At 40.8% G+C, this 12613-nt stretch overlaps 1 protein-coding gene across 1 annotated transcript in view; it reads left to right on the top strand.

The window, feature by feature from the left end:
- Positions 1 to 1775: 1775 nt before the first annotated feature.
- ZMPSTE24 (zinc metallopeptidase STE24) overlaps positions 1776 to 12613 on the top strand; it is a 43428-nt gene continuing 32590 nt past the window's right edge. Inside the window, exons 1-3 of the mRNA XM_057706752.1 lie at positions 1776 to 2066; positions 4325 to 4471; positions 10284 to 10370. Of these exons, the coding sequence (XP_057562735.1) occupies positions 1944 to 2066; positions 4325 to 4471; positions 10284 to 10370 (357 nt within the window). The 5' untranslated portion in view covers positions 1776 to 1943. The remainder of the gene's footprint in view (positions 2067 to 4324; positions 4472 to 10283; positions 10371 to 12613) is intronic.

The following is a 12613-nucleotide window of genomic DNA, read 5'->3' on the forward strand; positions in this document are numbered from 1 at the left end:
ATTCAGAGCCAGACACCACCTAAGAGCTTTGCAGGATTTTTCTCATTTGATCCTCAACAATATGGGGGGTTAATACTATTATTCTCATTTTACTGACGAGGAAGTGATGCACAGAGCGGTTAAATTGCTAATATGTGGTGCAGCTGTGACTAGCATACAAGCAGTGACTCTAAACCTGTGCCCTTAGCCACACAGTTTGGTTGGCAGGGGCTCCTGTGAGACTTTGGACCAACTGCAGCAGGCTGGATGGACCCAGACAGAAGACAAGACTGAAGAGGACAGAGCAATGATAGTCCAAGTGAGCATTTTGAAAAAATGTTTATCCCATCATATTTTTAAGTTGATATCTAAAAGTTTTCATCATAAATTGAGTTAGTTGCAGTGGACGTAAATTCTGGCAAATTGTAAATAAGGACAATTTGAGATAAAACTGTGAAATCATTCTTCACAGTGTATCCAAGAGAATCTACATAACAATTGAATAACCATCACCCACTTAAAATTACATGAATGAGCTCTTTAACATTTGGTAACTCTACCCCGTTCTTTTATAACATACCTATGTTCCACTTCCCCATAAAAAGTTACCAAAGGTAATACTTTTTAGGTTTGAAAAACATTTTATTGATCATGTCTTTGCAAAAAATATGTATTACAGTAAAATTTAAAAAGTTTTCCTGCAATTGTATGGCTCTGTGTATTAGAAAGGATTCTTGTGAACTCAGTAATTTTACAATTATCTTCAACAGGTAGCTGCTCTTTTGCCACAATTCCAAATTTGATAATACACAAACATGAAAGGTAAAATTCTACTGGGAACGCATCTCTCAGTGAGATAGATGGGGCTTCTCCACCAACTGGTTCATGTTATGTGAATGGCTATTTCTTGCTGTTAGATAACCAGGGTTCACTTTCAATTTTATTTCTCTTTTATTTTAGTAGGTACAGGGCCAAGAAAGCGTACTCATATAATACTGGGAGTTTTGTTAGACTATTAATCAATTCTTTGGTTTTGTGGGCAAAAACATGCTGCCTGCCATTTCAGTAAACAAAAAATAAATGTTGCCTGCGGGACTTCCCTCTGGCCTTTCACTACTGTGGCCCCGGGTTCAGTCCCTGGTGGGGGAACTAAGATCCTGCAAGCTGCACGAGGCGGTCAAAACAAAAACAAAACCAAACCCACTCTCTGATATGCCTGAATTCAGAACAGCCCAATTTAGGCCAAAACACTACACTTATAGTGTAGTATTACGTTAATACTAGTCCCGCTCTTAACGATCCCTTCAGTCTTAAGGTATCCCGGGGATGAACACAGCACAGTCTGAGCAGCACCAGTTCAGAGGAATGATTTCTAGAGCCCGGGAAGCCAGCTCCTCTTCCGTTCTTCCCGGCTACCTCAGGGCGGGAGCGGCGGCCCACTCTGCCCCTTCCCGCTTAGCCCGAAGACCAGTGGTCCTGACCGCGGAAAGAACGGCACAGGCCGCAGCCCAGCCAGGACAAACCCGGGAACGAAGAGAAGCAACTGCCACTCGGAAAGCTAGAAAGCAGAGGGTTCGCCGCTCTGCCAGGCCCGGGAGCGAAGGCGGAACCCTCGGCAGGAACCCTGCGTGGAGGGGAGAGGGAAGAGTGTTGGTGCAACGCAGCTCAGGGGCGCAGAGGCCGGAACTCAGCGTCTGAGCACCCCCTTCTTCTTGGGCCGGAAGTGAGGAAGGCGGGGATTGTCCGGTTCCAGCAGACACTAGGCGGCCCTGCCGGGCGTCAGCATGGGGAAAGGTGTCTGTGTAACACTGCGGGCTGAGCAGAGGGAGTGGGATGGGCCGGGTGTCGGTATAGGGGCGCTTAAGAGGGACGGATATCGCTGTGACACTGCGGGGACGCTCTGAGGGGACGGCTGTCGGTGTGGCACCAGTGCACGCTGAAGGAGCCGGCGGAACCGGGTGGCCATGGGGATGTGGGCGTCGCTGGACGCGATGTGGGAGATGCCGGCCGAGAAGCGTATCTTCGGGGCCGTGTTGCTCTTCTCCTGGACAGTGTATCTTTGGGAGACCTTCCTAGCACAGCGGCAGGTGAGCCTAGGCAGGGCCTAGCTGACCCCGACACCCGGCCAGCTCTAGGCCAGCCTCGGTCTCGACTCCAAGCCCCTGGATGATTGCTGCGGCCCCAGCACCAGCCTCGACCTTGTGGGTCTCTACCGAGCTTGAGGGGATCTGGTACCTCAGGACGTTTTCCACAGCGTGATCGTGGGCCCCAGGCCGGTCAGGGCCTGGTGAAAGGGAAGACAGGGCTGCCGCCTTGTCAGGCCTGAGCGCTTGTACCTGCCCCACAGCTTCCTAAGGATTCTCGGGCCCAGACTTACCTCCTTTATCTTTGGCAGCAACCCATAATCCTTCAGAAAGAAGATGCTAAGATGTTAGAATCACAACTTCCCCGTGACGTTTGTGTCATGCCCAAGCACAGGACTAGGAAGCCATTTTCTGAAAACAAAGATTTCTCAGTCCTTGCAAGGACCTGAACTCGTTTCCCTTTAAAGAAAGAAAAAAAGTGTATATGTTGTTTTTGCCCAAAGAACAATATTTTCTTAAAAGTGTATTTAGTGTTTTTATTCAAACAATGAAACAGTGAAGTAGAAAGTGACAGTTACTTAATAACAGTTCCCTGGAGAAAATCACAATTCACAGAGATAAACATTATTCTTTTATTTTTTTTGGCCACACCACATGACTTCCAGGATCTTAGTTCCCTCACCTGTGCCCCCAGCAGTAGAAGCCAGAGTCCTAACCACTGAACCACCAGGGGATTCCTGAGATCTGAACTTTCAGTTTGGTTTTTTTTTTAAAGATTTATTTTGTTATTTATTTATTTATTTATTTTTGGTTGCATTGGGTCTTCATTGCTGCACACGGGCTTTCTCTAGTTGTGGTGAGCCGGGGCTACTCTTCATTGCAGTGGCTTCTCTTGTTGTGGAGCACTGGGCTCTCATTACAGGCTTCAGTAGTTGCGGCGCATGGGCTCTTGAGCTCAGGCTCAGTAGTTGTGGTGCACGGGCTTCGTTGTGCCATGGCATGTGGCATCTTCCTGGCCCAGGGATGGAACTCGTGTCCCCCACATTGCCAGGTGGATTCTTAACCACTGCGCCACCAGGGAAGCCCTGAACTTTTAAATGAGATAGATTTTAAGTTTAATTGACCACTTTATTGCAGTCTCTCACTGCTGGTTTTCTTCTCTGTTGGCACTGAATTAAGTCAGCCGTAATGGTTAGGAAAACCTTTTTTTAACTGCTGGAACCTTTTCTTTGAGCATTACAGTCTTTTTCCTCTGCAAATTTCTTCTCTCAGATTACATTCTGTATGAATCTTTAAATTGAAAGTTTTTAATTTTTCCATGTCTGTCAATGTCTGGATTATATCTAGATTTCTTTTTTTGGTCCAGGATGTTCGAAGAGGTATTAAGCTGTGGAGCACTAGGTTCTCTGACTAGCTCTTAGGATAGCTTCATTAGTTCAGAATCTTATAGGCCTAGAGAAGATCCTCTGCAGAAAGTAAACACACAGTACATAGTGTCTAAATTGGTGGTGGGGTATTGAATATCTACCTACCTGTCTTTAATAATAAGCCTAGTTACAGTAACTACTTTTCGATAATGTCTCCTTTATTCAGTTATGTTTTAATGTAATGCCTTTTATCAAGGGTTTGGTAAGGTGTCCAAAAATAAATAGAGAAGCCATTTGTTGTAAAACCATTGTAGAAAATGTAAAACCATTATATTGTTTGGTATCTGTCTCCTGTATTATGTACCATGGGCTGATATTACTTTTTAGAATTTGGTATAATGAGGAAGTTTTTCTTTCTGTAAGACCTGATCTGTTTCTGTCATTCCTCAAATTTCCCGTAATTTGACTTCTAGAATCAAATTTAATGACTAGCTACAGTATCTGTTAAAATGCATGGTTAGCATATTTACTTCGTTCTGTCCATGAATTTGTGTTTTATATTATAGGATATATGTTATATTTGGAATGAGTGGTACCCTTGGTAATGTTACAATTTACCTATGCAAACCAAAGTGTGATGAGAGCTTTGATTTTAATTTCACTTAGTCATCTAGTTTCAGACTCTCTCCTGCTTTTGCTTTCCTGCACTAGTTGTTTTAGTGGTCAGTGTACTTGATCAAATGCAATATTTGTGTATGTATAAAGCAAATTCAGCAGGCTTAAGTGACAAGTTAATGTTATAAACCATTCAATGTTTGATTGTAAATGATGATTGTAATAAGTAATGAGTTGGATTGACTGTTTTCTTAAGGTGTTTTCTTTAAAATATTTCAGAGACGGATATATAAAACAACAACTCATGTACCACTGGAGTTAGGACAGATCATGGATTCAGAAACATTTGAGAAATCTCGACTGTATCAGCTGGATAAAAGTACTTTCAGCTTCTGGTCAGGACTGTATTCAGAGATTGAAGGCACTGTGAGTAATTTACTTCTTGGGGAGACAGTCTGTCAACTTATTTAATACTTTGTAATGTTTATTTTTATTTTTGTATTTTTGTGACACAAAAGAGGATACCACACCTACAAATTCCGGAATGCCTTCTTAACTTTTGTTATTTGTAGTGAGTGTGAAGCAAATGAGGCAGATACATAACTGTTTAGGCAGTTGAAAATTGTAGAATATGGTAATTGTCACCCTGAGGCCAGGTGTGAAAAAGAACCCCCCCTTTTTTTTTTAATATTTATTTATTTGCCTGCATTGTGGCACACGGGATCTTTGTTGCTGTGTGCAGGATCTTTTAATTGCAGGGTGCAAACTCTTAGCTGCGTGGCATGTGGGATTGGTTCCCTGACCCGTGATCAAACCCAGGTCCCCTGCATTGGGAGTGCAGAGTCTTAGCCACTGGACCACCAGGGAAGTCCCAAAAAAAGAACCTTTTGTTGGAAGTTATTCTTGTAGCAATCCTGGCTCATCTTCCTGCCTCTCAACTCTGTAACTTGTCCTCCACATTGTAGCCCAAGGAATCCTGAAACACGATTCTAATCATGTTACTCCCCTACATAAAACTTTTTGCTGGCCCTCTGTTTCCTTCAGGGTGAAGTCCAAATTTCTTGGCATGGTTTATGAGGTCCTTTTGATCTGGCCATTGCTTACTTGAGCCTCATCTTTTTATTCCTTCCCCCAAATTCTTTCTGCTTCTTTATTGTCCATCTCATACCCAGCTTGATTTCTTATGACCTTGAGTTTTTTCACATGCTGTTATCTCTGTCCTGGGTGCCCTTCCTCTGCCCCTTGGTCTCCACTCTCTCACTGGGGCCTGATTAATCCCTACTTTTCCACTGGGATCCAGCTGAGACATCATCTCTTCTAAGAAACCATTTGAAACTTCCCCATCCCTCAAAAGTAGATAAAGTAGCATCCTATCATTATTCCTACCAGAGTACTTAGCACATTGTCTTGAATTTGCCTGTTTAGCTGACAGACTGTTAGTTCCTTAAAGATAGGATACTTTATAGTCTTGTCCATCATTTTATACCTAGTACCTGGCATATAATAAGCACATAATTCATATTTATTGAATGAAATAATGAGTGACAGATAATATTTATTTGGTAAAACAGGGACAGTCTTTCCCCATGCTAAAAAAAAGAGAGGCTGTAAAGTACAGAGCTGTGTTTCTCAGTCTTCTTTTCATGATCTCTCCTGGCCCCTGACCCTGGTACCTTTTGAACCAGTTTTCCTAATTGTCCCTCCATGAAATTTTAATACCACAGATATACTGTATGTCTGTTTCTGTCCTGTATGTATATATAAATCTGTGCTTTACACATAAAATGAGTAAGATTCCCTCTCGCCCCCCACAGTCAATTCTTGGCTTGCACCCGTAAGAACAATTGAAAGTGCGTGGTGTTGAGGTTAAAAGCTGACTCTGAACTCAGGTGGCTTGAGTTTGAATCTCAGCTCTACCATACCAGCTTTGAGATCTCAAGCAAGTCACTCAACATTTCTGTGCCTCAATTTTCTGTTAAAATCGTATGGTAATAATAGTTCTTCATTCATGGTGTTGTTGAGAGGATTGAAAATTAGTGAATATGTGTAGGATGCTTAGAGCAGTGCCGGGTCCACTGTAAGTGCTCCATAAGCACTGGCCGTTGTGTTTTTATCATCATCACCATGGGTGTCATCCCCGTTCCTCCAGAACTTGGGGTGGTTTACTAACCGCAGTAAGTAACTAGAACATGTAATAAACATTTAAAGCCAGATGTAATACTCTTTATTCACTTAGAAAACTTAGTTTAAAATTCAGCACCATTCTGTCATTCTGAAATGTAACTAATTCCACGTATCTGTCATATATTTAACTGAGCAAAACCACCGTACTCAAGTTATTTCATTAGGCATAAAAATAAGTTGTTATATTTGTTGAAATTTTTAAGGGCTACAAAATAGTGCAATATAAAGTAATATAAACATGAATAGAATCCAGAAGTTTATATTAATGAAAAATGGGTCTATATTCTTTTAAAGAAATAAACTACAATAAATAAATAAATAAATAAACAAACTATTTTTTAGAGCAGTTTTAGGTTGACAGCAAATTTGAGTGGAAAGTACAAAGCATTCCCCTACACCCTGTGCCCCCACATATGCACAGAACTCTCCCACTGTCAACGTTCTGAGTCACAGTGTTACAGTTGTTACAATGGATAAACCTACACTGACACATCGTTATCACTCAAAATTCATAGTTTACATTACCATCACCCTTGGTGTTTTCCATTCTGTGGGTTTGGACAAAAGTATAATGACATGTATTCACCATTACAGTACCATACAGAATAGTTTCACTGTCCTTAAAATCCTCTGTGCTCTGCCTGTTCATCCCTGTCTCCCCTCTAATCCTCGGCAACAACTCGTCTTTTTATCATTCACATAGTTTTGCTTTTTCCAGAATGTCATAAAGTTGGAATCATACAGTTTATAGCCTTTTCACTTAGTGATATGCACTTAAGAGTCTCCCATGTCTTTTCATGGCTTGATTTCATATTATTTATTTATTTGGTTGTACTCGGTCTTAGTTGCAGCAGGCAGGCTCCTTAGTTGCGGCATGTTTGGTGGCCATGGGAATGGCTCAGTTTGTTCTGGGAGATGACAGGTAGGGAGGATCCATATACAGAATGAGAGCTTTGTAATGTGCTGTGGCTCAAACTAGAAGCCATACTGGTGGGCAGAAGCTGGGAACAGTAACAGTCATCATCATAATCATTGTATGGGTGGTGATTTTCACTTCATATATTGTTGTTATATCTATTGTTTTGTTTGATGTTTACAGCAGTGTTCTGAGGTAGAAAGTACAGATGTTATCATTCCCTTCTTATGAATGAGAAACCACAAAGACTCAGAGAAATTAAATGACTTGCCTATATAATGGCCAGGTGACACTGCTAAATGGGAGAACTGAATTTCAAACTCTGCTCTTCTGAGTCTTTAAAATTACGTAGTAGAAACCATTCTTGAAACTTTAGGGACTGCAACATGAATGTGCTAAATTTATCCTTGGGGAATTAGTAAACTACATTTGCCATTAGATAGGAAGCGTTTTGTGTTACTTTGAAATCCTATTCTGTTTGAAAACAAGTTCATTAATTCCTATTTTGTGTTGATTAAAATTAATTGGTTTGTAAGCTTTGGTCACAAAGAACAAGTGCAAAGATTAAGTTAGGCTTTTTTTTTTGCCATGGTACTTTCTACCTGAGGGAACATAAGAGGCCCTTGTGACCAATTACAGATGCCACTGTTCACACAAATGTGACAGAGCACCCAGAGATAAAATGTCCCCCATCTCTGAGACGAGCTTTCCTGATATCTCATAGGTGTCAATAAAGAGCCCTCTCAAGAAATGGAGTGGCTGGGGAGTAGAGTAGGGCAGAGTAGAAAAGTTCAAGTTGTAGATTCTCCGATTTCTGCTTGTTTCTGAGTGAGCAGTTTAGCCTCTTTGAGTGTGATTTTTTCTCCTGTTTAAGATGAGAAGTAGATAGATATTAAGCCAGATTTCATATAGTTTGTGGCAAGGACTGAGTAAGATAATGTGATAATTAGCACAGTACTCAACACAGAGCAGTTACTTAGTCATTGGGTTTCTCTGGGCAAGTTACTTGAACATTTCTGAGTTTCAGTTGCCTTATCTATAAAACTGAGATGACTATGCTCCCTGCCCGGCCTGTTTTTCAAGACTTTAGTGAAATAATATATGCGGAAGCACAGGACTTGTTTTTGTTGGCATCATGAGTTCTTTCTTTCTTTCTGGGGGGTACACCAAGGGGCATCATTAGTTCTTTTTACAATACAGAGACACTTGACTGTTACCATGCTTTGTTTTTCATCCCCCAAAGCATGCGAAACAAGGTTTGCAATAGCAGTTTCCAAATGCATTCATAAATGCATTCAAGGTTCATATTAAAGGTACCCTTGATACTTACTTAAAAGCCGGACTTTTAATAGTAGGTATTCCAGCCTTTCCCCCAAAGCATTATAAATCCTTAATTCTGCATTATTTATTAGTATTGAGAATAGGATGGAGGAAATGCTGTCCCAAGTCAGTTAGTTCAAAAAGTGGTGCATATACCACATACACTGGTGCCAAAGCATGTCTTCTGGGAAAACAATTTCTATCCAAGATTGAGTTAGTTAAAGTAAACTGGAAATAGCTGGATGTAGAGTTAAGGGGCCTTTAAAAAGGCAGTTTATTAAAACAGTGATTTTGAAACTTTGGTGTACATCACATTTAACTGGAGACTGACTGTCGGGCCCCACTTCCAGTTTCTGAATCAGTAGTTCTGGAGCAGAGCCTGAGACTGCATTTCTAACACACTCCAAGGCGATGCTGCTGCTGCTGTCCAGAGATCGTATTTGAGACCCATGGTATTGTATCAATCCCCTGCATACTGGTAAAAGTCTAAAAGATGAATAGCATCAAGTGTGAGTGAGATTGTGGGGAAATGGGAATACTCAGATCTGCTAATGGGAGTGTAAATTGATGTAAACACTTTAAAGAACAAGCTGATAATGCCAAATAAAGTTAAAACCCACCATATATGGGTCTAAAAAGATATAGAGTGTAAAAAGTAAGTTGTAGAATGATAAATACAATATGATTTATATGTCACAATAGTCATTTATATGTGTGTGTGTATATATATTCTTTTTTTTTTCTTATTTCAGACTTTTTTTAAGCTCTTTATTGGAATATAATTGCTTTACACTCTTGTACCAGCTTTTGAGTTACACCAAAGTGAATCAACTGTATTTATACATACCCATATCCCCTCCCTCCTGCAATATATATATTCTTAAAAAGCATATGTAAATCACTATATTATTTATGGATACGTATATAAAAATGGAAAGTAGATTGGAAGGATACCTATGGAATATATGATAGTGCCCCAAACCCTCAAAGCCACAAGGCACCACATGGAAATGGATGGGAATATTGTGCTTCTAACCAAGGAGTGTGATCATTGTATTCCAGGGCCTCCACAGGTGAATAAACAGTGCACTGACTCCTGTGGGCAAAATGATTCCATAAACTTGGTATCTGTTATGAGAAGTCGTGTTTCATAAGCACGTATTCTTTTCACATTTTAAGAGCTGCTCCCTTATTCATATGTCCTGTTGGTGTGGTGAATATCTGTGTTTGCTTTATCTGCCCAAGACAAAGAGTAGTGCTGAAAAAGGGGCCTACTCCTATAATACCCTGACTCCTACCTCAGGATTCACTTTTTTCTGACTCAGGGAAGGCTCTGATAGCCCATTCTGTCCGCCAGCATGGTAGGTGGACGTGACTCTGTACTTACATCGATACTAGTACTTTGTCCTAACCAAGAGGGCTATTTCCTTTCAAGGAAAAGCCAGTTATGGAGCCATAAAGCCTGGCTCAAACTTCATTTCTGTCGCTTGTTAGCTGCGGTGTTTTTGACATGTTGCTTAACCTTTCTAAACTTAGTTCCTGATTCTTAAGGTCTTTTGTGGTCTTTTTGTGAAAGTTTTATTTGTTTATTTTTTTCTCTAAACAGCTTTATTAAGGTAAATTAACATATCATACAATTCATCAATATAGAGTTTACAGGTAAAACCCTTTTAACAGTCTGAACTTAGTATCTCAGTTGGTTTGTATCTGTCTAAATGCATATTTTATCCTAAATAAGATCTCTCTTTTTTTAACATACTTTCCTATGATAGTTTCTAGTATTGCACTAATGTGACCAACATATGCTTTGTTTTATAGCTTATTCTTCTCTTTGGAGGAATCCCTTATCTCTGGAGACTCTCCGGGCGGTTCTGTGGCTATGCTGGCTTTGGACCAGAATATGAGGTTTGTCATTCATTAGCATATATTTGTCAGTCTTTCTTTTTCTTTTGCCAGCTTTCTACTAAAGTTCATTTTTTGGCTTCTACCATCATTAGGCTTCTCTGTCTGTGCAGTCCTTGTTGACCTGCGTTAAGATAATGCAAGTTACTATAGCAAACCCCACAATTTCAATGGCTTATCACAGCAGTTTATTTCTTAATCACATAATAGCCCAGTGTGAGTATTTTGGGTGTCATCAGGTGACATACTTTTATGTGGTAAGCCAGGGACCCAGTCTCTTCTTGTATGGCTGCCATTACCTAAGTGCCCCTAAGTTCTCTGCATCCAGCAGGCAGATGGAAGGAGATGGTGGAGAAAGTACATCCTCTTCTTAACTCCCTTGGCTCCAAAGTGATACCTGTCCTTTGCATTCACATTTTTTTGTTAAACCAGTCATTTAGTCTCAGATGCAAGGGAGCTGGGTAACATAGTCTCTGGTAGGCAGCTGCTTCTTGGGAAAAACTCTGTGAAAGGGGAAGCATGAATTATGTTGAACTCAGGCTAAGCAGATATCGTGTGCCACACATGCTTAGCAGATACTTTCAGCAGAGACAGAGAGCATACCTCCTAGAATCTCCACTGTGCTGCTCGAGTTGACTGCCTACTCTTCCAGGAATTCCAGTTATTGAAATCAAAGCCTTCGACCTGAGACTTTCTGCCTGTAATGGATACTGAGACACTGCTTTTGACTTTTTCTTGGAAATTGCCAAGTCTGTTCTCTCTTTCCTGATTGTTTATTTGAAATGATGGGTCTTATCTACACGTGTAGGTACCTTGGGCTTTAATTCAGCTCATCCTGTATCCCTTTTCTGTGTACCATTTTCTAAAGAAGCCAAACTCTTTTAAGACCTTCTTCGTGTGGTATCTCTGTATCTTCGTAGACTCCGTCCTGACCTGCCATATGCCCTGTTACAGTTTACTCGCACGTTTTCTCTATTGTTTCATAAACAATTTAAGGTGGTTTTGTGTAAACATGACTGGCTTCTATTTTGAAGTTACCATCTTCAATGTCACTTTCTCAGAGAAGCCTTCTCTGATCACTCTCATCTAAAATAGCATCCCTCTGTCACTCTTTTTTTTTTTTGAGGGGGGGCGCTGTGCCACCACACAGCTTGTGGCATCTTAGTTCCCCAGCTGGGCATTGAACCCAGGCCCGCAGAAGTGAAAGCGTGGAGTCCTAATCACTGGATGCTGGGGAATTCCCTCTCTGTTACACTTTAGTGAAGCATATCACCTTATTTTATTTTCTATATAGAGGCACTTACCACTATCTGCATCATCTTATTGTTTATTTGTTTACTTTTTATCTGTCACCCTGTCAAGACTTGTAAGCTCTAAGGGGACAGAGACCTTACATATTTTCTTCACTGCTGTGACTTGTGCCTAGAACAGTGCCAAGTAGGTATTCCATAAACACTTGTTGGACGAATGAACCCAATCTATATACGTACATACAAAAATGTTCCTTACCTTAATGGGACATATCTTATACAATGTTCTGAGACATTATTTTTGTGTTTTACAATGCTTTAGAGATCCCTTCCTGTCCGTTTATATAGATCTTTGTTTTCTTTAATGGCTGCATGGTAATGGCAGTCCTCCCTCTGCACAGTTCTGATATGCACACATTTCAGTTACCACAGTTTAGTTAGTAACACTAGCCCCTCAGCAGGTTCAAATTTCAGTTACCACAGTATGTTGTGTGCATAACTGCATCAGGTACAAGTTCCCTGCTAGTTCTTCAGTCCACAGATCACTGTGCACATAACAGATGCTCATACAGTAACCAGTCATGTCACTCTTTTCAAATTCTGCTGGTGACTGGTCACTGCACATCTGCTATTCAGTGATTCACAGCGTGCAGCTGTGTTGCCTCCTAGTCTCCCAGCTGTAAATCCACATGACATTTTATATAGATGGATCACTGAAAGAGGGAATTGGCCAACAAAGATGAAAGTGTAGTAAAGAAATGAAAGATGATAACACTGGAATTGAAATTCAAATCTAGGGACTTCTCTGGTGGTCCAGTGGTTAAGACTCTATGCTTCCTCTTCAGGGGGCATGGGTTCCATCCCTAGTCAAGGTATGAAGATCCTGAATGCCACGAGGCGCAACAAAAAAAAAAAGAGAGAAATTCAAATCTAATGTACGTGGTATAGAGGAAATAGCTAACCAGATTCCCATCTAAAACAGCTTTTTTGGTTTAT

Source organism: Hippopotamus amphibius, chromosome 1 (genome assembly GCF_030028045.1).
Source record: "Hippopotamus amphibius kiboko isolate mHipAmp2 chromosome 1, mHipAmp2.hap2, whole genome shotgun sequence".
NCBI lineage: Eukaryota > Metazoa > Chordata > Mammalia > Artiodactyla > Hippopotamidae > Hippopotamus > Hippopotamus amphibius.